This window comes from Neolamprologus multifasciatus, chromosome 4, assembly GCF_963576455.1.
Source record: "Neolamprologus multifasciatus chromosome 4, fNeoMul1.2, whole genome shotgun sequence".
Classification (NCBI taxonomy): domain Eukaryota; kingdom Metazoa; phylum Chordata; class Actinopteri; order Cichliformes; family Cichlidae; genus Neolamprologus; species Neolamprologus multifasciatus.
Genome location: NC_140442.1, coordinates 25629275 through 25651550, shown reverse-complemented (window position 1 = coordinate 25651550; position 22276 = coordinate 25629275). Strand labels below are relative to the sequence as shown.

Genomic DNA, 22276 nt, shown 5'->3' with positions numbered 1-22276 from the left:
AGCTTAGAAAGAAAAGCGACTGGACTTCTTTAAGTTTCTTGAAGATGTTTTAACTCTGTTTTATCCCAGAAGTTTCTTCGGTTAGCGGTCTTTGCCATTCATCTATGTAACCAAGATGGCAACGGTTGAAGGCGAGAAGTGTACGGACTTCCAAATTCAGCTTTTTTGATTGTTATGAGTAAACAGTTGGGGTACTCATACAGCACTTCATGTAGCCATTGTCAGCATAAGCATACACAAACACCCACATATGCCCCACATATGCATACAAGCAAAGAGATAAAGAGAGCTTTAGAAGAAAATCTAATGCAGTCAGTGTAAAACTGCACTGCAATTCTTAAAGCTATGTAAAGCTTTTGGATTTAACAAACGCTCAGCAATCTGGGGCGGTATTGTGGGTTTGAATGTTTACGTAGAGAAGCTGAGCATGTTATCTAAAAAACTGTCCTCGTCAGTCACAGTTGCAGAATTTATCTTGAGATTTGTCTCTGTGGCATGAGTGAATGCATTTCTCGCTCACACATAATGTTTGCCACCACTGCTGCATCTTCCACACCACTTTTCGTTTCTGCTCTGTAAAACCAGGCCCCACACTCAAAAGCATGCACATATGCAGACACACACGCGCGCACGCACACACACAGTTTTCACACTTACACACATACACCAGCTGTGTGGAGTAGCTCATCTTGTGGTTCATTTTCAGTTTGAGTGTTTGCTCCAGATTGTTTAGTGGCCTAAATATCAAGGAAATGACACGCCAGGAATTTACATTATGACCCTCTCTTCCACACACACACACAAAAATACTCACAAGTCAGTTTGAAAACTTTGGTCATCAAAGTTCTTTGACCTTTAAGGTCTCACTACAGAAGCTCGGGTTTTGTAATTAAGTGGTGAGAGCGGCAGAAGAGGAACATTCACAGATAATGTGTGCGACTACAGTTGAGTGCAGTCAGAGCGGCACCGTAACTTCAGCGACCTCTGCTGGACAATGCTCTCACTTAACTGTTTTACTGTAGTTTATGTTTTTATGCAACCTTATACCTCTTTTATCTGACGGCACTAGACATTATTTGCTTTAATCCATATAAGGATTTTAAGTATGGAGCTGCAAACACAATAACTGACATATATTACACCTAAAATAATGTGTAGTTACAATGTAAAAAGTAAGGCTTAGGGTAGTTTATCATACAGCCCGCGGACCTACTAGTACTGCAAAATTAGAATGTAGAAAGTGGAGCCTAGGATAATCTGCAGTACACCTCATACTTCATGCTAATAAAACGTAATAAGAATGAAGAAAGTGGAGCTATAAGTACTCTGCCCACTTTCCTTGGTTATCACCTTGTTCTACTGAGTCTACTGGGAACTACTGTTGGTGACTTATGGAGGCAGATTTCACCAGGCTGTATTGTGAAGTGTCGTCAATTGAACTTTTCAACAGTGTATAAAGCTGGTAAAGTATTCCCGTCATTATGCATATGAAGTATTTTCACTTCGTCCAGTGGAAACATTTTTCCACTGTTTTTTTGTGTGTGTCACATTTTTGTCTACTTCAGTTGTGAAGGAGTTAAAGGGAGCAAGCAAACCCCCGGTGGGTCTTGAGCAGGCTTCTAGCATTGAATTAAATTTCTCAGCCACACATCCTCTGCTGCCATGGCAACTTTTGAATAGCCTTGTGCCAGTCAGCTCAGGAGGAGTTTGTTTTGTAAGTTTCAGAAGTTTTTCACTGCTAAACCAGACAGCGCCGGCTTGGAGTTTCTGTAATGCGGCTGTGGGTTGATCACAAGTAGAGAGAGAACAGCAAGAGAAGACGTTATTTGCACAGGTAGGTGAAGAGCTGTGGATAAAACAACAAGGACTGTTATGATCCAATTTGCATTTTTGCCAAGTAGCACTTAAGTGAACTTTTTATATATATATATATATATATATATATATATATATATATATATATATATATATATATATATATATATATATAATTAGTTTAGTCTTTGTTAGTTTCAAAGTTTTCTGGAATACATCTATTTGAAATTTCAAAAGATTTTCTATATATTATATCAAATTGACTGTTAAATATTCACAAAATTCACTGTAGTTCAGTTCTGCAGTTTAGCTCATGATGTGATCCTTTAAAGCAACTTTCCACATTTGGTCAGTGCTGTAGTTCTCTCTTAATTTTCTCATTTTTAAAGCAAATCTTGCAGGACCCAGTGGACGCCATGTTTTCCCTGTCAGAGCTAGCGCCTCTGAATCAGCATCAGAACAGGTCTAAACTGCTGAAGCCCTGGTGGGAGGTCTTTATGGACTACCTGGTGGTCCTGATGTTGATGACATCTGTCCTGGCTTGTACGGAGCAGCTGTCCAGGGACCGAGTAGTGTGCATTCCTTTGGATTCAACTACAAACACTAGTGATCACAGTCACTCAAAAAGTGCCAATGTGGGACTGTCTCCATCGTCACAGCCTCAAATACACCACGCACACAAAATCAGCCCAAATCTTCATTCTGCACCTCGGGGTCGGCGCACGCATTTGGTGTACCAGCAGTACATTTATATCAGCCAGGTAAAGTAGTGCTGGTTTTGTTGTGTTTGTTATTCACTCTGTGAAAGCATAGAGTGAGCTATATTTAACATTCTGAACCTTTATGTAAAAGGACCTGCTCATACCCACAGGTTATTAAACCGCTTATCTCAGCTCTACAGTGGAACTTTAATCTCCCAGTTTCTTCTGATTCACACTTTGACTGTTTCAGTGCTCACTCACAGCTCTCATGTTGTTGCTTATTTAAGCCTTACTAACCCTCGGAGATAGAACCATGGTTTACCCCTATAGCCAACCTATAGAAGTAAGCCTATAAGCAAACCGATAGGTGGGCTGTAGACATACTCACAGAACTGGGCTTACAGTGTATCCTGTATTTTAAGCTTTTACCCATTCAAATCAATTCAATTAAAAAGAATAACTTTAGCACCCATTTCAGTTTTTATACTAATCCTCTTCCTTTGTTAACAGGTAACCCTTTGTTATTGTTTCACAGTGTATGTCTGCTGCCCCCATGTGGTCAAACAATCAATTGCTGTGTGCCTGTTTCTATAGGTGTGCTACCATGAAGCTTTGCCTTTGTCCTCCCGCTTCTTCCCTTACATGGCCTTGCTTCAGTCCCTCGTCCTGGTAGCCAGTGGCTCCTTCTGGCTCCACTTTCCCCACACCTCATCCCGCATAGAGCAGTTCCTATCCATCTTGGCAAAGTGCTGTGAGTCACCCTGGACATCTCAGGCCCTGTCTCATGCCGCCCGCCAAGAGAGCATCCAGGAGATGGTGGAGGAGGGAAGACGAGCACACCAACCACACCACCGAACTTCCACTTCCCCGACAGTGACCCACACAAGACACTCGAGCATAGACTCAGGCACAGACAGCCCACTTTTAAAGAGGATAGACAGCGCATTTGCCACCCCTCCATCCCCTTGTCCCTCCACACTGTCCTGTAACTCCACCGTGTCTTGTGTGTCTCTTGACTCCCGGGAGCAACTTCCTTCTTCCAGCCCATCAGTAATGGCTGACAGCCACAGCCAGGTAATCAGTCTGGATAAAAGTGATGGGGAACAGGCGAGGGCGCTGTTTGAAAGGGTCAGGAAGTTTAGGTCCCACTGTGAAAGCTCAGCTGTCATTTGTAAGGTAAGAGGTCCTCTAGTCTGCTAGATTTACAGATCAACGTCTTTGCTACCTTAATTTTTTTTTAAATTCCATGTTATCGTTTAGTCTTGATGCCCATTTTTCCCTCTTCAGGTCTACTTGGCTCAGACAGTTTTCAAACTCCTGATTGTAACACTGATTATGAGTTACACAGTCCCTCTTCTCGGCTCCCTGTCCTTCAACCACACCTGTCACCCTGAGGAGCGGGCCCTGGTGGGCTACGCCACCTTCGAGTGTATCCACGTGCTCTCCTCACTTCTCCGCAAACTGCTGGCGGCCTACCTGACCTTACTGGGCCTGTATGGTCTGCTTAATTTTTACACTCTCACCTGGATTTTAAGCAGGTTAGAATAAAAAAAAACGTTAAAGGTGGACATTTCAGTGTTTTTATAGCAGAAAAGGTAGGAATATATATTTTTAAAGTGGATAGTGTTGCCCAAAGAAAGTTAGAGTATGTATGAGTGCTACTTTAGGCTTTAACAGGCTTTGAGGAGAGAAACTAGTCTAAATGTAAAAAGCATAAATAAATAAATTATGCTCCTGATGATGAGCATATCAGAAAACTAGTTACAGGGGTAAAAAAAAATGTAGTGCTGTGTTTTTGGCTACAAAATATCCTGTTTGATGTTTCTCTTTGTTTTTTCTTTCTTCTTCTTCTTCTGCCTTGGTGTGTTTGATTCAATTCAGCTCTCTGCAGCAATATTCCTTCCATTCACTGAAGGAGCTGAGCTCCCTGAGAGATTTTCCTGACCTGAAGAACGACCTGGCCTTTCTTATACACATGTTAGACCAGTACGACCCTCTGCTGGTCCAGCGTCTCTTTGTGTTTTTGTCGCCTGTCAGTGAGAGCAGGCTGCTGGAGGAAAGCTTAGAGAGGTGCTGGGGGGAGGAGAAGCTGCACGCCATGATCAGCGTGGATGCAGATGGCCGCTCCAGGCTGCAGCTGGTGGCCCTGCCTCGCCTTCCTCCAGCCCTCTTCACTCTCAGCCAGCTTCAGGTCCTCAAACTGGAGCTCATCGCAGACACCAGGTTTACTGCACACATGACCAGCATGACCTCACTCAGGCAAGTTGTACAGTGCAGGGGCGTAGTCTTTTAAAGTATTTATTTTAAAGTATTCACGTCTTTTTAGACTCTAACTTGGACTTTTATGTGGCATTTCAACTACAGGGAGCTGCACCTCTACCACTGCACAGCAACTGTGGATCCCAGCGCGCTTGGCTTTCTCCAGGAACGTCTAGAAGTCCTTCAGCTTACCTTCACTCAGGCATCAGAGATCCCCAGCTGGGTCCTCTCCTTGCGAGGCCTTCATGAGCTTCACCTGTCTGGTCGCTTAGGCAGTGACGGCGGGGTGGGCCGTAGCTGGGCACTGGGGAGCCTACGCCAGTTGCGTCACCTACGTGTGCTGGTGATTCGAGGCATGTTGCAGCGGATCCCCGGGGAGCTCTGCGAGGTGGCAGGCAGCTTGGTGAGACTGGAGATCCAGAATGAGGGCACAAGGCTGCTTGTGCTGATGGGCCTGAAGCGGATGGTTTACCTGACAGAGCTGCATCTGCAGGATTGCCAGCTGGAGCGTTTACCCTCTGCTCTGTTAGCACTGACCAACCTCCGGGTGCTTGACCTGCAGCACAATAACCTGAGGACTCTGGAGGAGCTGCTTAGTCTGGCTCACCTTCGTCGTCTCTCTTGTCTTAGACTTGCTTACAACCGTGTTTTGGTACTGCCTGCCAGCGTGGGTGTGCTTAGAGGCCTCGAGCTCTTGGATCTGTCAAACAACCAGCTCCAGAGCATTCCTCCAGCACTCTTCACTCTTCGACGCCTTCGGAGGCTCTTGCTTGCCGGTAACCTGCTGGAGGAGCTGCCTGCTGAGGTGAAGGCACTGCAGCTGCTCACAGAGTTGGACCTCAGTGGGAACAGGTTGGAGAGGCTACCCACTGAGCTTTTCAATTGCTGTTTGGAGTTGCGCACCCTGAATATGTCTCACAACTCTCTTAGCTTCTTACCCAGAGAGATTGCAGCTCTAAGTCAACTGTGCAGGCTGGACTTGCGCAGCAACAATCTGGAAGAACTGCCTGCTGAACTGGGCTGCTGCTCAGGGCTGCATGGAGGTGGTCTCCTGGTGGAAAACTGGCTCTTTCTTTCTTTGCCACCGCATGTCAGAGACTTCCTGAGCCGCTCTTACAACCCAGGTGGTGCACACACAGAGGAGCATTCCCGGCCCAAGTCTGACAGTTTTCCCTACTTCTCTCCTACACAGTGGAGCTTCTCTTCTGCTCTGGAATCACAGATATAAGGACAACAGCTATCAGACTGGTGACATAATAAAATAAAAGCACTGATGGAGTTTCTTACATTTTAGAAGGTTTTTCTTCAACTACTGCACCAAGCAAATTCTTCACCAATCTGCCCTTATTGTCCATTTTGTTTTTAGAAAATGCAGAACTAACTGATGGACTGCTCTGTATTGCATTGAAAAATATTTCTCGAATATTTTTGAATAAGAACATCTGTGATGAACGCATAAATTGTGAGTTAAAATCAAATGAGTGTGGACATCTCCATTAATATATTTAAAGAACACTACTTGTCATTCTGTATTTGTAGTTTTCCTGTTAAAGAATGTGAGATTTTATAGATGACAGAGCAATAAAATGTATTATTTTGTAAAGATATCTGCAGATACTTCCTGACTGCTTCCTGTATAAAAGTATTATTCAAAGTATTATGAAAGCTGAGACCTGATGCCAGTGTATCCATGTTGGATAGTTGAAAATACTGATACTTCTCGTTATTAATACAGTTATTATCAGCCCTTGGCGCCCCGTTTGTTATTCGTAATTATGATTTTAATAAAAGGTTGTAAACGTTAATAATGCTTCAACGACATTAATGCTGTACAACGCTAATGCGTTCATTGACCACTAGAAGGCACTAAAGACTTTTAATTCTCAGTGTTTAATGTTTCCAGAATTAAAGCTTGATTTAGACTTGTGCAAGGAAACATAGAAATCACAGTTACATATACTTTTATTGATGGAGTCCGAATTTCTTCACACTGTTAACATCACATCCTGGAGAGGAGTTTTGCCTCGCGCGACTTAAACGTCTACATTTCATACAATTTTAACGATTTATGTGAAACAAACTAACAAAATTGAGCCAGCCTGAATCAATTCCAGGAAGCTGTTTTATATTTAAGGTCAAAGGCCTGCATTATCATACGCAAACACATCCCGGTTAATTTTATACTTATATTGCAGCAAAACGTGACTGTATTAATTTATTCGACTGTCCCTCCCGAGCTCCCCTACGGAGAGCAGCTACAACTGTGTCCCGCTTTTTTCAACTGCGACGGACTGCGGCACACTTTCTGTCCAATCACAGGCTGCTTTTCACAGAGGTCGCCTAAACGGGCGAATGATATCGACCCGCTTTAGCCGAGGCGGAACTTCCGGTTCGTGGTATAAACCAACTGAGGCCTCTCCATGCGGTTGTGATCTATCGGGGCAGTCGAAGCTAACACCGAAACGGTAGGAATCCTTGAACTACTTCATTGTCCCGCTTGGGCGGCTTTCCGCGTCTCGTTTCACCTAAAGAAGCTTGTGAATTATATTTGTTTAATTTGGGCTGAAGTAGTGTTTGCTATCGCTAAAAATAACCTTTCGTTGTTTGTTTCAGGGGGCGGTGTTACTTAGCGTTTTGTAGCCTAGCATTTGATAGCCTAGCAAAGCAATCGCCACTTAGATTTCCTTATTTACACGAAATATGCCGCCTTTTTGTCATCCATAATATACTCCCGTTACAATTACGAAAAGATCGCCTACTTATGCTGTTGGGAATATTTAGTTGGTCGTAGCGGATTAGTTGTTGTCGTGTAGAAGATTAGCTTGCCACGTTAGCAATGGTTATGCAACACAATGGCTTTCTAGTGTTGTATGCGCTTAGAAGCTAACCGGTTTGGTCAATTTGACATCGTCGGTTACGGTTTTGACCTTGTTTGTTATATTGAGTGTACGTGGTCGTACAGAATAGTTTCTGTTTACAAAACACTGCAGAGTATTCATATTTAGGCCTGCTCTGTTGCGTGTTTTCTTGCTTAGCATTTCTTAACCACAGGCTTACTCTTTAAAATTCAGTTCGAGTTATACACAATAGAGCTAATGTTTGGAGTCACGTTTATAACCAACCACGATTTTCATAGTCGCAAATAGTCAAACCCGCCTTGTAATGATAGAATAAAATAAGACTTTTTAAATGTATTAAAATACGTGCAACAAGTGGGCTCGAATTCATACCTCGCTTCATATAATCTAAGTAAAGGGAGCCCTCTCTTACAGACACAGATGAAAGACAGTGATCATTAATACTCAGCTGTATTTTCTTTGTTCCAGACAAATACAATGGCTGAGAATGACGTTGACAACGAGCTCCTTGATTATGAAGAGGATGAGGAGCCTCAAGGAGCCCCCGAGAGTGCAACCCCAGCAGGCAAGAAGGAGGTGAAAGGTTCCTATGTTTCCATCCACAGCTCTGGTTTCAGGGATTTTCTTCTGAAGCCGGAGCTTCTCCGCGCCATCATTGACTGTGGTTTTGAGCATCCATCTGAAGGTGAGACACATTCAACTGTTCTGGTACCTTTTGTTAAATGGGACTAGTGGGGAACTGGCAATTGAGTTTGTTTATAGCATACCCTTGCACTACACTGGTAGAACCAGTCAAAAGCCGTAAGTCTGCATATTCTTCAACAGCGCTTACCTTATCTTGCTTGCATACATTAAGAATTTTTGAATTGCTCGACTTGCTTTGTGCATCTAAAAAAATGCACCACTCCCAGTAGTACTGCCACTCCTCTTGTGCTCTTTATAGCAGTTCAAAGAAATAGCTTTGCAGGTAATAATAAGACTGCACTTAACATTAATATTTGTGTTGTGTTGTTTAAAAACACAGTGCAGCATGAATGCATCCCACAAGCTATCCTGGGCATGGACATCCTGTGTCAAGCCAAATCTGGTATGGGCAAGACGGCTGTGTTTGTGTTGGCCACCCTGCAACAGATCGAACCCGTTGACGGACAGGTTAGTATGTGTGTTTAACATTCTTTGACTGTGTAGTAAATTAAGTATTTACATGGGTTGCATTCAACAAAAGAAACAAAGAAATGCCTTCAATGTTGAGCTTTTCATTTATTGGCTATGAATGTTATTAGTCTGGTAATTAATGAACAAGCCAATAAAGGCTGATAGAGGTCCAAATGTTTTTGTTGTCCTGTTTTTGTTTTTAACCTGTGAGCCACCTGTGAGAGAGCACAAACAAGATTAATCAAAATCAGTCTTAGTCAGAGCTAGGGAATGCCAACAGAATCAATACCCATGGTACCATTTTTATACCAGGATTTTTGAGATGCAGCAGTGCTCATCTTTGCTACCACCGTCAGCTTATGCAGGGAGGCAGGAATTCTTCCAAAACTGAAGGAGGCAGGATGTGGTTAAAAGTATTCTATTGTCAAAGAACAGGTGGAAGATGAAAAGTCGTGCAACTGCAACAAACTTCTGCTCCGTCTCTTTTTTTTTTTTTTTTTTTTAAGAAAGGCAGAGTCGGCTGTGCAGCTACTTTGCATTCAGGTGGCTGCAAAATCTGAGATAATTGATTAGCAAGAGGTGATATGCAAACAATATTTGGACTTCCAATTTAGCAAGGCACCTGAAAGACGGGTATCCAGAGCTATTTATGTAGTTCACGTTGAGGACGAATAAGTTAAGAGTGACATCCAAAGTTTTGTCCTACAAATCTTATCCAGAATCACAGATTACTGCTTATTTTGTTTGAGACTCCCCATTGTAAAATAACCTTGAAATGTTTGTGCTCACTTAATGTAACTGTAACACGAGTTACAGTCACTTGCTAGTAAGACTAATGGGCAACTCGGCAGCCATCCTAACATCTCAGTCTGGGTGTTGTCAGTAAAATGATGTCAACATTTAAATAAATGATCAGAATTCTAAAACGTTTTAGTAACAGTTTAAGTGCCTGGCATCAGCCAGCCATTTTGTTTCACTATCCAGCTGTGTGATTCTACTGGTATTGGTACCAACTGATGAATTTCTGGGATCGTGACATTCCTTATTAATATACAAATAACAGATTTCATAGGTGACTTATAACCAGCAGGTTTCTTTGTTGGGATATGCAGTTTTGAGGACAACAATAAAATATGTTTTGGCAGGAAATCTACGGAGTAACCAGAAACCCGTCTTAACGCTGCACCAAAACCTTCCACATAACTTGACAAGAGAAATGTTACTACATGTTGGGTTGTCTAAGTTACGCTTGCGGTTAAGAGGGGTTTCCGTTTAATATGTAGATTTCCTGCTAAAGCATAAATCAGGCATAAGAGTCGATTGGCTTTAGTGTTCATGTCAGTGCTGAAATGCAGCGCAGCCGATCCTGGTGGAATTTGGGGATTTGAGAGGATGGATGACATTCGTTGTGTATTATAGCATCAGTCTATTTGATTGTAAGTGGCATTTTCATGTTGTGCTTGTTGTTATGTGGAAATTATACACCAAAGAGTTGATAGATGGCTCAGTTCTGGCTTATAGAGTTGTAGACCTTCAAGTCTAAGGTGTTATAGCTACAGCAGGATGTAATTTTCTTTCAAGGACAGATGCTTAGATGATCATAAAATACTATAAATGTAACATTAAATGCATCTTGTCGTTTGTATTGTAAAACTGTTCATTTTAAACAAATTATTCTGCCTACCTTTGACTTTTTGATAGATTTTTGGATTTAATCTGCATTTCCTTGTGTCTCCAGGTGTCTGTATTAGTCATGTGTCACACACGTGAGCTGGCCTTCCAGATCAGCAAAGAGTACGAACGTTTCTCCAAGTACATGCCCACCATAAAAGCAGCCGTATTCTTTGGTGGCCTGCCTATCAAGAAAGACGAGGACGTCCTGAAGAAGAACTGCCCTCACATCGTTGTCGGAACTCCCGGCCGTATCCTCGCCCTGATCCGGAACAAGACGCTCAGTCTGAAGAACGTCAAGCATTTTGTCCTGGACGAGTGTGACAAAATGCTGGAGCAGCTAGGTGACCTTTCTTTGTTTTTGTCTTCCCAGTTTTCACCAAGTCGACAGCAAAACTGCAGTATTCAGTCGCAATCTTACCTTAGTCACTTTTTCATTCTTTATCTTTTTCTTTCTTCACTTGGCAGACATGAGGCGTGATGTTCAGGACATCTTCCGGATCACACCGCATGAGAAGCAGGTCATGATGTTCAGTGCAACACTGAGTAAGGAAATCCGTCCAGTGTGCCGCAAGTTCATGCAAGATGTAAGTAAGCAGCGGAGGGCTGCTTCACCTCTGAATTTCTGTCGTTTTTTGTGAGACAACTAATCTCCACCACTTTCGGTCTGCACCAAAAACTGCTGCACTAAAGTTTTACTTACCTGTTGTCTCATGTACAGCCCATGGAGGTGTTTGTGGATGACGAGACCAAACTTACACTCCACGGCCTGCAACAGTACTACTGCAAGCTGAAGGACAGCGAGAAAAACCGCAAGCTATTTGACCTGCTTGATGTGTTGGAGTTCAATCAGGTGAGGGAACATGCATCTTTATATTGTTGCAAGCAAATGTTTGTATTCAAAAGGTCCCAAATACTCATTGAAAGTTGTAATAGAAATTGCATCAGAGGTCTAACTCGGTGCTTCTTTGGTGACCTGCGTGTTAATGCCCGTGCGTTGCCTCTAGGTGGTGATCTTCGTCAAGTCAGTTCAGCGCTGCGTCGCTCTGTCCCAGCTACTGGTGGAGCAAAATTTCCCTGCCATTGCCATCCACAGGGGAATGGTTCAGGAGGAAAGGTGACTTATAAACTCTCAACTCGTAAACTTGCTCTGCTGAGCTTCAAATGTGATGTGTATTTTTCCTTCAACTCAACGCATTACTGTCTTCAAAGAGTGCTTGTTGATAATCCTCTTGATGGTTCTGTCCTCCTTCCCCTTCTTACCCTCTCTCAGGCTGTCTCGCTATCAGCAATTCAAAGACTTCCAGCGGCGGATCCTGGTCGCCACAAACCTTTTTGGCCGAGGGATGGACATTGAGCGAGTGAATATCGTCTTCAACTACGACATGCCAGAAGATTCTGACACCTATTTGCACAGGGTGAGAAATGCATTTCAGAACCCCTCTCCTTTTTCATATGCTGGAAAGTTGGCTGTCTCATTTGCTCATCGAGCACCGTGTGAATTCTAGTGGTAGTCCATGTTGCCGTTTACTTACTCTTACCTTCTCTGCACCCCTCAGGTTGCCCGTGCTGGTAGGTTTGGGACCAAAGGCCTGGCTATAACCTTTGTGTCAGACGAGACTGATGCCAAGACTCTAAACGATGTGCAGGACCGCTTTGAAGTCAATGTGGCAGAGCTGCCAGATGAGATTGACATCTCATCTTACAGTAAGTGTTTTTGGTTTTTCTTATTTCTGAATGCCTCCTTAAAAGCATACTGGTGTCTTTGATAACATTAGAACCACTGTGATCTGTGGATTAAAGAGTTTTGCAGCACTTTATTATTAAATCATTGTGTTAATGCTGAAGCGTTCCCCACAGAAAATTGCAGTAAACCTTTACTCGGCAACAAGACGCAACAGTTGGTGCTGTCACGTTAACTGAAGCGCTCCTCAAATCCTTCACATATTTAACCTGTTGCTGAAACGTCGGTATGCTCAGCTGTTGCTCATCGTTCTGATGTTTTGCATGCTCAACTCGTCTCTCCTTCTCTCTCCCTCTGTAGTCGAGCAGTCCAGATGAGTCCCCCGGCCAAACGGCAGTCTGCTCTTCGTGGATCTCGTCTTGTATTTGGAAGTAGACGTACTTCACCATTGATTTGAAAGCTCTACATTTCCTCTGTTCACCAAACATTTATTTTTATTGTCAGTTTTTAGGGGGGTTGGTTTTAATTTGTCTTTGTTTTGCTTAATGGAATTAAAACTTTTTATAAAATGTCATTTTACTGTTGTGGTCACTTATGAGGATGCTGTCTCTGCTCAGTTTTCATTGGTTTCAGTCTCAGCAGCGACAGAGCTTCAGGGAAACCTTCAGAGAAACATGTGATAGGAGTCTGTGCTTTTTCTTTATGTCCAAGCAGGATTTGTATAGGAGATGTTTTGTTTTCCTTCCCAGTACAAAAAAAGTGGCTGTTTGGATGGTAATCAAAAAGTTGTAAAGACCCAAATTTGGCTCATATGGCAGCTCTTTCTATGGATTTTTAACTGAATATCCTCCAATAAATGAAGTCACCACATGAACTGGTAGTGATGAATTTGCAGATTTTGACGGGGCAAAACATGTCACTGTTTAACTGTATTTTTTTTCTTGGTATTTTGTTTTAAATATTAAAAATCAAAGTGTTAAACAAGTGGAAATCTGCTTAGATGATTTGGCAACAATTCAATACTGGATAAACATCACTGTGCAGAGTCATTTTTATTGCTGCACAGTAATTCGATATTGGATGTTGATATCTTAAGTGCAGTTGGGCAGACACCAATTTATCTTGCCATTAAGGTAACTTTTCTTTAGTACCAATTAGTGACTGTAGTGTACATGTGTAAATACATGAAATGCCTGCTAAATGTTAACATAGTATGGCTTGTTGCAGGGCTGCTAGCATAGCTGTGAAATTGCAGATCTTTGGCTGCTCCGCCACAGCAGCTGGATCTGCATGTTTGATCTGACTCCATTTAAACCAGATGCATTTATCTGCATGTTAGGGGGATGTGTTAAGCGCTACACCATAGAGTTGCTGTATAATTTAACCTACATGTCAAAAAAAAAAATCCTCTTTTGATAAATGTTCAACAGTGATTGTCAGAGAGAATTTTATTTTTAAAAAAGCGAAACTATGATGAACTCATTCCAGCTCTTAAAGTCAACTGTAAACTAACCAGATTCCAAGAAGAGTTAATCACAAGGAACACTTTAAGCATAAGATCTTAAGCATGACTCATTACAGAAAATTACAGACTTATTAATGTACACTACTAGTTCTACAGTCATCATGCTTTCAAAATTGGCACTTAATGCTCATAAAAGATCTGAACCCTGCCTCGTCCAGTGCTAAACTATACATGGACTACTTCAGTATAATGATTGGCCCTTATACAGCAGATAGAACTACAAAGGTAACAATGTGTCTGTACATAGCTGCACTATAGTTTCCCTCAATAAAACTAAAGATACAATATCAAAACCACAGCATCTTCATGGGCAAAATAGCAATGGAAAACACAAAAGACATTTCTTAGCAAATTAAAGTTTAAAAAGAACCCCTGATAAGGATTTGGGGCAGCAGATGTTTTGTAGTTGAGATGGTAGGGGAAAAAACATTCACCTCAGGGCAAAAATGTAATTTATGGCACAAACGGATAAAGTACATTGGTGCTTCCACTGAGACGAAGTTACCACTGTATACAGTAATTTTTTTTTAAAAAGGCAGTTCGTGATTTCAACTCATCTGTATGAGGATACCAGATTAGGCTGTGAATCAAGGTTGCTGTAAGGTGCTCAAACGTCAACCCAAACACCAAGTCGGGTGGATAATCATAATAAAGGGCTAAGCCATCCGTAACGTACAACCTGAAGATAGACTTGACAGTATTAGTGTCCTTAGAGGTAGGCTCCTGCTGACATTTGGCAGCTGTAGACCTCAACCCCCCGAAAAAAAAAAAAAATTACATAAAGCTCTTCTCACAGCTGTGTGAAACGACTGAACAGCTTTTCAACAGCATTTCTCAGAAACAGGACGCACTTTAACACGAAGAGGCTGCTCAGTTACGAGCCAGATGAGACGACAGAGCAGTTCCACCTCCAAATCACAAATAACACATTTATCGTGGCACACGCAGCTTTCCATATTTCATTTATAAAACAAACCAGAGTGGACGATTGTCTCCTTCTGCCATCACGAGTCAGGATTGTACCTGGCCAAATTAGGTGGTCGACTTGTTGGCGACAGAATCCTGAGCGTGTTCTTCGGATTCTCGCGAAATGTCTCAGTTTCTTGTGAAGGCAAGGCGAGGGGATGAGACCAGCTGCGTAAACAACCTTTGACATGTTTCCCCACTAATGCCTCCAACCACCAAGTTCAACTCCAACTTTATCCATTGTATATACCTCATCTCCTCCTTTATCATTTGTTGCTCATCATTAGATATGGCTTTCTGACCAAATCTAAGCCCGGGGTCAAGTCCTGGTTTGATGGCAGTTCCTCACCCTCTCTCGGGGCTCAGCAGTTTTGTCCGTCTGATATTGTTGTTCTGCCACATCGATTCTCCGAGAATAGCAGCGCCACCTTCCCCAGTGGCAGGCTGCTGTGTCATCATGTCTGTCTCGACAATAAATACCAGAGAATAAATACCATAAAATGACCCAAACCACATTCCCGTCAAAACATCTGAGACAAACTTCCATCTTCTACCAACGCCATCCTATTCTTCTTTGTCACTTAGTCTATCAGTTGTCATATACTGGAGTGCGCAGACGTGATTCCAGCTGGTTTGTCAAATCCACACCGTGAATCCATCAGCACACGAAAGACTTATGCATGTCTGTGTTTCTCAGCTGTTCCCAAAAACAGTTCTAGGGAACTTTTGAAGCTGGGCACTAACATGGGGTCTGCTTACACCCAAAGATTTATTCACAGTTTAAAGTCTGGCAAGGCCAGAAACAGCTTTTTATCTACACTAAAGCAGGGCCTGGTCACTTTTGCGGTTTCCACATTGTGAGGTACGCCCAGTCCGAGACACATTCCTCTTTTCCGCATTCATCCTCAAATGTTTCGGTGTGTGTTCCACTCGTGGATCCACTAAGGACAGCTACTCTATAATGGGTACTGCTGGGGCGGGGGTGAGATGGGGGAGTTAATGTCTGTTTTTATGAAGGAATGTAGGTTTGGCAGGGTAATGCCGCTAGTCATTGAATTTGTGCGTGTCCCCATAGAGCCACAGCTGTGGGGGCATTACGGCCTCGTTGAGATGGTTGCACTCGTCGCTGCACTTGCACGACTGGATGAACATCACGGACCTGCTGAAGCGTTCGCCGTCAGGGCAGGCAAAGGTCACGTTAGCTGTGCGGGTGCGACGTGGCGAGCAGCAGCGGCCGTCCCGGCATACTCCACAGTAGTTGGGCCGATAGAGGCGAGTGCTCCTACAGCCAGCATATGACAGACGATGTGGCTCTGGGGCCTTATGGGTGCGAGAGCACTTCCTTCCTTTCTGTGGACGGAGAAAGAAGAAAGAAGCAATTCAGTTTTTCCAGTGAAAAGGCTTCACCAGGTGTCTACAACCATGCACGCAGGGCTGTGAGGCTGTACTGTTCACCATCCTGATTTAGCCTGTCACAAGGGGAATGTTTCCAGTGAAAAGTAAATGAACTGATGTTGATGGCACTGACATAAAGTAGTGCCCAAATTTAAAACTTGATGTTGATCCTGCTATAATGTCACCAAAAATCACAGACTGTATATAAAAGGTGGACATGTATATAAACAATATCAGTTAGCAAACAGAGCAAGAGGGTTCCTGGTTCAAACCCCAGTCTGCCTCTGTGCATCTTAACCATCCAGGTGCAATTGTTTTCAAAATTGGCCACAAGTGTGAGGAAGACAAAGTAGATAGAACATAAGCTTTTTTTAAGCACGTCTCAGTGCAATCCTAACATCTTCCACAGTTGTTCCATCACATCTCCCCCAAAAACACTTCCTTTGTTTTGTGTACTTTTGCAGCATTTTTCTATTTTCTTGGTGTTTTCTTAAGTTGCACTGCATTTGACCTCTCAGGGCAACTGTACACTTGATCTCTGAGCTCTTTAAACACTTTCTCGCGGAATTTTTGGTCTTAATTTAGCGATTTGAGGTCTTATCGTTTTATAAATTATTATCTAAATAGTTAATAAAACATAGTATGCTTAATTGTGGGCTTACCTTGTGATTATCAAGTGGCTATTGTGTGAGCATGCAGAGTTTTTGGTCAGACCCTCCAATCACTAACTAATGGCTAATAGAGCTAAGTTCATCTTTTATATACACTCTATGATTCCAGTTTACCCTGAATGTGGACCAAACCTTACAGTGATCCAGTGATCCTGACATCCAGTGATGTCAGGAATAGTCAGGGGAACATGAATAACCGCATAACTTCTCCTTACATACTTTACCTCTACCAGGTCTAAAGGTTGTCGAGATATTTAGAGAATTTGACTCTCTGGGTGATCCATAAAATCTGCTAACAAAGCGAATTTGACTCTCTGGGTGATCCATAAAATCTGCTAACAAAGTCTTTCTTTGGCACAGGAAGCATGGGTGTGGTGTGTAGCCGGTTTAAAACTGTGCTCTAGTGAAAGCTTTATGGCTTCACGTTTGCTTGAAATTAGAACTGCCACCGTACCATAGAGCAGCATCAAGCAACTTGTTATTCATCGCTCATGACGTGAAAAACAAAGTTAATGGGCTGAAGCGAAATAAAAGGTCAGAACAGCAGATGAGCGCCGGAGAGAATAGCGTGCCAGCGATAGTTAAGGATTGACACTTGTTCCCATTAACACCCACAGCAGCTCTGCAAACACTGGGAGAGCTCAGAGAGACAGGTGCACAACAAGCCAATCAGCTTCATGAGTGGCTCGAGGCAGGGGGCAAAATGTTTCTGAGTGTTTTGTTTGAAATGTGAGAGAGCAACAGAGTGGGCGAAGTGCTCTTTAAATCACACAGCATAGTGCCACCGAGTGCAGCTGTCGGCCGCGGTGTCACGTCAGTGAAGGAGACAGAGTTATTCCTCTGTCGCAGCAGCAAAAAGTTCTCCGATTCACACTTATGTAGTCAAAGTTCAAATGTGAACATGAAGCCAGTAAAAAAGTGCAGCTTCGTGAATAAAGGAGCAGCTGAAATTCGCATTAGCAAGTATCAATCTATTAATTATAGACTGTATATAAAAAAAACCAGACACAGTAAGATGCATTTTGAAGCCTCTGTATTAGCATTTTGGTCACGAACCTGATGTTTTTTTGGTTTCTTTTACTGTGTATTTGTACAAAGAAACTGCATGATCTATGGCGGGGGGGTTTGTTTGTTTGTTTGTTTTACACAGTTTGCCTTTGCAGTTATTTCCATCTTAAATTCTGTGTTTAAAATTAAAAAAAGTTTAAAGTTGTGCCTTTTAGTTTTTTAGTAGTCATCATATTTAGTAGTAATTTAGTAGTAATTAAGCAAATTAGGTTTATTATATTTGGGTAGATCAAAGTGATGATGACGTGAACTGTACCATGTACAGGATGGGGCTGTTGCCAATTACTTTTTTATTATAAGTTATACGTTCCTAATGTCTTCTAATGACTCCAAAGTGTTGGTAATTAAGTATGTCTGTTGATGCTCTGCATCTTCAGAGGTTGTGATGAAGCTACAGGATGTGTTGTGGCCTACTTCTTGGCGTTGAGCACTTGCCATTTAACCAGGCAAGGCTCGCTGATCTCAGCCCTGTTGAAATTTTACTTTTATAATTCAGTTCCAGTAAAGCAGGATTTAATTAGAGCGTTTTATGATCTTTGAACTGAGCCAGGCTGTTCTCTCTAGTTTCATTCTAGTTTTCATATTTACTGTATGAAGACATTTACTGTATTGAGAGTGTTGTCAATCATCACAACCAACCCTCTGGCAGGAAATGTGAAATGGTATTTTCAAAACTTTCAAACTAATTAGCTACACTTTGATATACTCTGATTTACAACAAGCTGAAGCCACAGGTCTCGTTCCCCTCTGTTTTCATCTCACACAGCAACAGGACTTTGAATAGACAGAATGGATCAAAAAGGGGTCCAGCAACAGAGGGATTCGAGGGGAGGGGGCTTTATACATGCCATGATATTAATACAAACTGTCCCTCGAGAGACGCTTCTTTCCTGAATCTTATTTAGTCTGGTGGCTGGAACTCCGTGGCTGGGGTCATGAGAAGAAGGTCTGCCTTTATAAGGATCTTTAAAGCATCCAAACACACTCATGCATTCCTCACCTTGACCGGGATGGACATGGAGCTGCAGGGCCGAATGTTGCACAGGCGCGTCTCCTTGATCATTTTACACTGAGCATTGTCATTTGTAACACGAGAAGAAACGCCCATCCCACAGCTCCGGGAACACTCGGACCAGGAAGTGGTCTGAACCACGCACTCATCACTTGTTTGCTTCCAGGCTACGAGAGATGAAAGAAAGGACACGTGAGGGAGAGCGATGATGGGAAATATTGAGAGAGAGCCAGAGAGAAGCCAGGTCAGCAGGAGTTAAGCAGGGGGAGTGAAGTGGCTACTGGGAAGTTTGAGGGAAAAGCAGAGGTACACAGATGCACAGCACACTGGCCTTATTCACTGAACAGGCAACACTGACGCACAGAGAGGATGATTACAGAGCAGGGAAAGCTGGGTGACGGAGGCATGTGCTGTGAAAGAGCAGTGTGTGTAAGTGCGACCAAGAGCACCTCTGGTGTGCAAGGAGCCAGTGGAAAACAAGCTTCACATAAATGCCAAAACACATGCATGGACGCCGGGGTGGCGGCTCACAGCGAGGCCGTTTGTGCATCAGAGGGCTGAAGTGAATAAAGGGTAAACAGGACACTTTACTGTGTAGCGGAAACAGGCGCACTCCACAGCAGGTCACCAGCTCCTCACCTGCCAGGTGCTTGTTTCCACGGGGCTTGCCCCACTTGCGTCCCGCTTCCACCAGTTCGTTGCCAAGGGTATCCTTCTCCTTTTTGTGTTTGTAAATGTAAAACTTCCGGTAAGGCTTCGGAAAAGGCTTTGGGTAGGGATACACTGGGTAGGGAATGAATGGAGGGTACGGAGGGAAAGCGGGAGGCTGGGGTCGGCGATACACCGGGGGCACGACCGTGGTTCCCTTGTGGCAGTCGATGCTGAGGCAGCACTGCCCGGGCACCTTGACCAGCTGCGGGGCAGGGCAGGAAGGCGACGCCAAGGGCACGTGGCTGGGGCAAAGAGGCACGCACCCTACTGCTCCATCGATGCAAGTGCATTGGTGTTTGCAACCAGCTTTGAAGTTCTCGCCGTTTTGATAAATCCGACCGCTGTATTCGCAGGAGCGGCCCTCGGCCTTCGCTGGGAGGAAGAGAGAAGACAGGCGAACTGGTCAGAACGCTTTTAATAGCACACACTTAGTCTTTAGACATCAAATAGCAAGACTTTTATGTGACTGTGTATTTAATGTGTGTGGTGGACAGATGAAAGGAGAGAGAGGACAGTCGCAACATCTCCACATTTAAGAAGCAAACACTATTCTTAGACCAGAAAGGGAATGTTGACTTGTTTACAACGTCCCTTCCCTTAACACCCTGAGTGGGACTCCCCACACAACACCCCGGATACCCCCACCCCCCTTTATATAGCAACACCCCCAAATAAACACACATATAAAAATACCACTGTCTGTGCATGTGTGTTTGTGTGTTTCACGGGCCTGTTTGTGTACACACTGCAGCACTTATATAAATACCGGGGCTGGCTGGGTTTCAGTCACAGGCTCATGAAGGTGCTCTGTTTTTTGAAACGTGGCACAGGCTTCAAACCTCAAGCCCCTATCAAAGAGAAACCCCAGCCGCCCTGGCTCAGAAGCCAGATTCCCCACCCTGAAGTTACACATTGCCTTACTTCAACCCCCAAAGCTGTGCCTGATCTAAAGCAGGGGTAAAAAAAATAAATAAATTCACCACTTCTCAACCCTACCCACCCCCACCATCCCTGCTCTGCCACCTCTGTGGTACATACCCCTGCAGATGCCATGGGTTTGGCCCACATCATTGCCATAATTGCACTCCAGTCCTTTATGGTGGTCACAAGGGCGCCCCTCGTGGCAGTCTTGGTTTAGCTGGGCAGCACACACCTTGCAGCAGCCGCATCCGTCTGGGACTGAACTTACCCCTGGGGGGCAAGATGGGGGCACTGCTGGGCACTCGCACACTACTGGACACTCAGCAGTCACCTGCAGGAAGGGACAGAGTAATTTAACCTTCTGCACCAAAAGGAATAAAGACAAAAATCACACTGGAACCAGGCAGGACAACAGATTGGCTCAAGTTACCCAGATCACAGAAAGTCCTCAACGTGTATGTATGAATGCGTGTGTGTGTGTGTGGCTTAAAATATTGCCTGAATACTCGGCACTGTCCTGAACCCCACAGGGGTATCTGTAGCCCTCTGTCGCCTTCCGCTTGGCATTCGCCTGGCAAGAGGGGATGAAAGGTACGTTCACTGACCCCCACCTCCCGGCTTCTAAATCTTTTGTTTCTAACCCCCTTCTGTATCGACACACACACACAAGCCACTCTCACCACTCCCAGCATTTATTGGGATCACACAGCCTGTGGATCACAGGGAGCTGTCAGTCTGACTGTCCGCAGTCAGATCACCTACAGTGATCCCTTCCTGACTCCGCCGCCACTCTCTTAACCCGGGCCAAGTTCTAGTGTGCCAGAACCAGCACTGGCACTGCTTTCACTCACTGCTGAGGTTCCTGGGAGGGTTTAAAATTACATTACACAAAGACTGAACAATAACTCGTGAATCACTGTGCATAACATGGTAAGTTAAAGCATCTCCCAGCCAAAAGTCACATAATATTCCTTGAGATATTTATGGAGCAGAACGACTTCATATCGAAGTGTATTTTTATACCCATTGGATAAAATTACTGTGGTATAATTTTAGACCTACAGTTGGATGGAAGCCGGTGTACACATAGTAGGGCTTATTACTTTTACTTGTCAGATAATTTAATTAGACTGCGAAGAGAGTGTAACCAATTACATTTATATAGTTTGCTTATATTTCCCCTTTACTTGAATATGCTTCGGACACTAGTGATCACATTTGTAGTGAAACATTACAAAATGTAATGGAAATAAACCGCCAAACAAATCGTAAAATAACTCAACTGACTTTACATGGGACCTCTTGAAACACCGCTCAAGACCTCTTATTGCTCCTCAAGCCTCACTTTGGAAACCAGCCAACCAGAAAGCACAGTAGCCGCCGTATTAATAAGCGATGATGATCTTAACAGTGCTGGGAGCCACTGGGCCATTATTATGTTGGCACGCAGCGCTAACACCAGCATGGAGGGCAGACCCTGACAGCACGAGAGCAGCTCAGATCTGCCGTTACAGTACGGGCGCGTGAGACCTTAGAGCTCGTGAGTTTGCATGAAGGGAGAACACTTCACGTACTCACCGAAGCGACTGTGACCACTTGTAAAGCAGCAAATAATAGCAGCGTCCCCATGCTGTCAGCGTGCTCACATGGAAGACGGGAGAGCGTTTAAAAACAGCGCTCTGTGACAGGAAAAGCCCAAATCCTTCAAGTGAGCAATAGCGTTGGTCCACAACAGTAAAATCCGACTCGCAAAATATATATATATATTTATATATCCTCATACGTCTTCCATCAATCTCTCAAGTTCTCACAGACCAAAAGTTTGAGCCTTGTTTTTATATCGTTCCCTTTCTTTTTATGGCAA

General features: G+C 43.6%; 3 protein-coding genes across 5 annotated transcripts; 2 read left to right on the top strand and 1 right to left on the bottom strand.

Annotated features, from left to right (window-relative positions):
• The first annotated feature begins 297 nt into the window (after positions 1-297).
• On the top strand, positions 298-6982 carry LOC146520623 (volume-regulated anion channel subunit LRRC8D). Of its 3 annotated transcripts, none has more exons than XM_085155731.1 (6): positions 298-1834; positions 2205-2576; positions 3111-3692; positions 3804-4054; positions 4398-4779; positions 4885-6982. In XM_085155731.1, the coding sequence occupies exons 2-6, from the start codon at positions 2232-2234 to the stop codon at positions 6001-6003; spliced, it is 2679 nt and encodes an 892-aa protein (XP_085011857.1). In that variant the 5' UTR covers positions 298-1834; positions 2205-2231; the 3' UTR covers positions 6004-6982. The 3 variants fall into 3 exon arrangements, with proteins under 3 accessions (XP_085011857.1, XP_085011856.1, XP_085011855.1); XM_085155730.1 differs by having other exon boundaries at positions 299-1834; positions 2217-2576; positions 4398-4770; positions 4876-6982; XM_085155729.1 differs by having other exon boundaries at positions 299-1834; positions 4398-4770; positions 4876-6982.
• A 112-nt stretch (positions 6983-7094) lies between these two features.
• ddx39ab (DEAD (Asp-Glu-Ala-Asp) box polypeptide 39Ab) lies at positions 7095-14191 on the top strand. Its single transcript, XM_085155733.1, has 10 exons — positions 7095-7240; positions 8102-8318; positions 8658-8785; positions 10527-10803; positions 10928-11046; positions 11181-11312; positions 11467-11576; positions 11733-11877; positions 12019-12166; positions 12504-14191. Exons 2-10 carry the CDS (start codon positions 8111-8113, stop codon positions 12518-12520), a joined length of 1284 nt encoding a protein of 427 aa, XP_085011859.1. The 5' UTR covers positions 7095-7240; positions 8102-8110; the 3' UTR covers positions 12521-14191.
• LOC146520621 (CCN family member 1) lies at positions 13690-22276 on the bottom strand. Its single transcript, XM_085155734.1, has 5 exons — positions 21991-22276; positions 20530-20743; positions 19420-19863; positions 18769-18947; positions 13690-15984 (listed from the first exon to the last, which is right to left on the bottom strand). Exons 1-5 carry the CDS (start codon positions 22039-22041, stop codon positions 15679-15681), a joined length of 1194 nt encoding a protein of 397 aa, XP_085011860.1. The 5' UTR covers positions 22042-22276; the 3' UTR covers positions 13690-15678.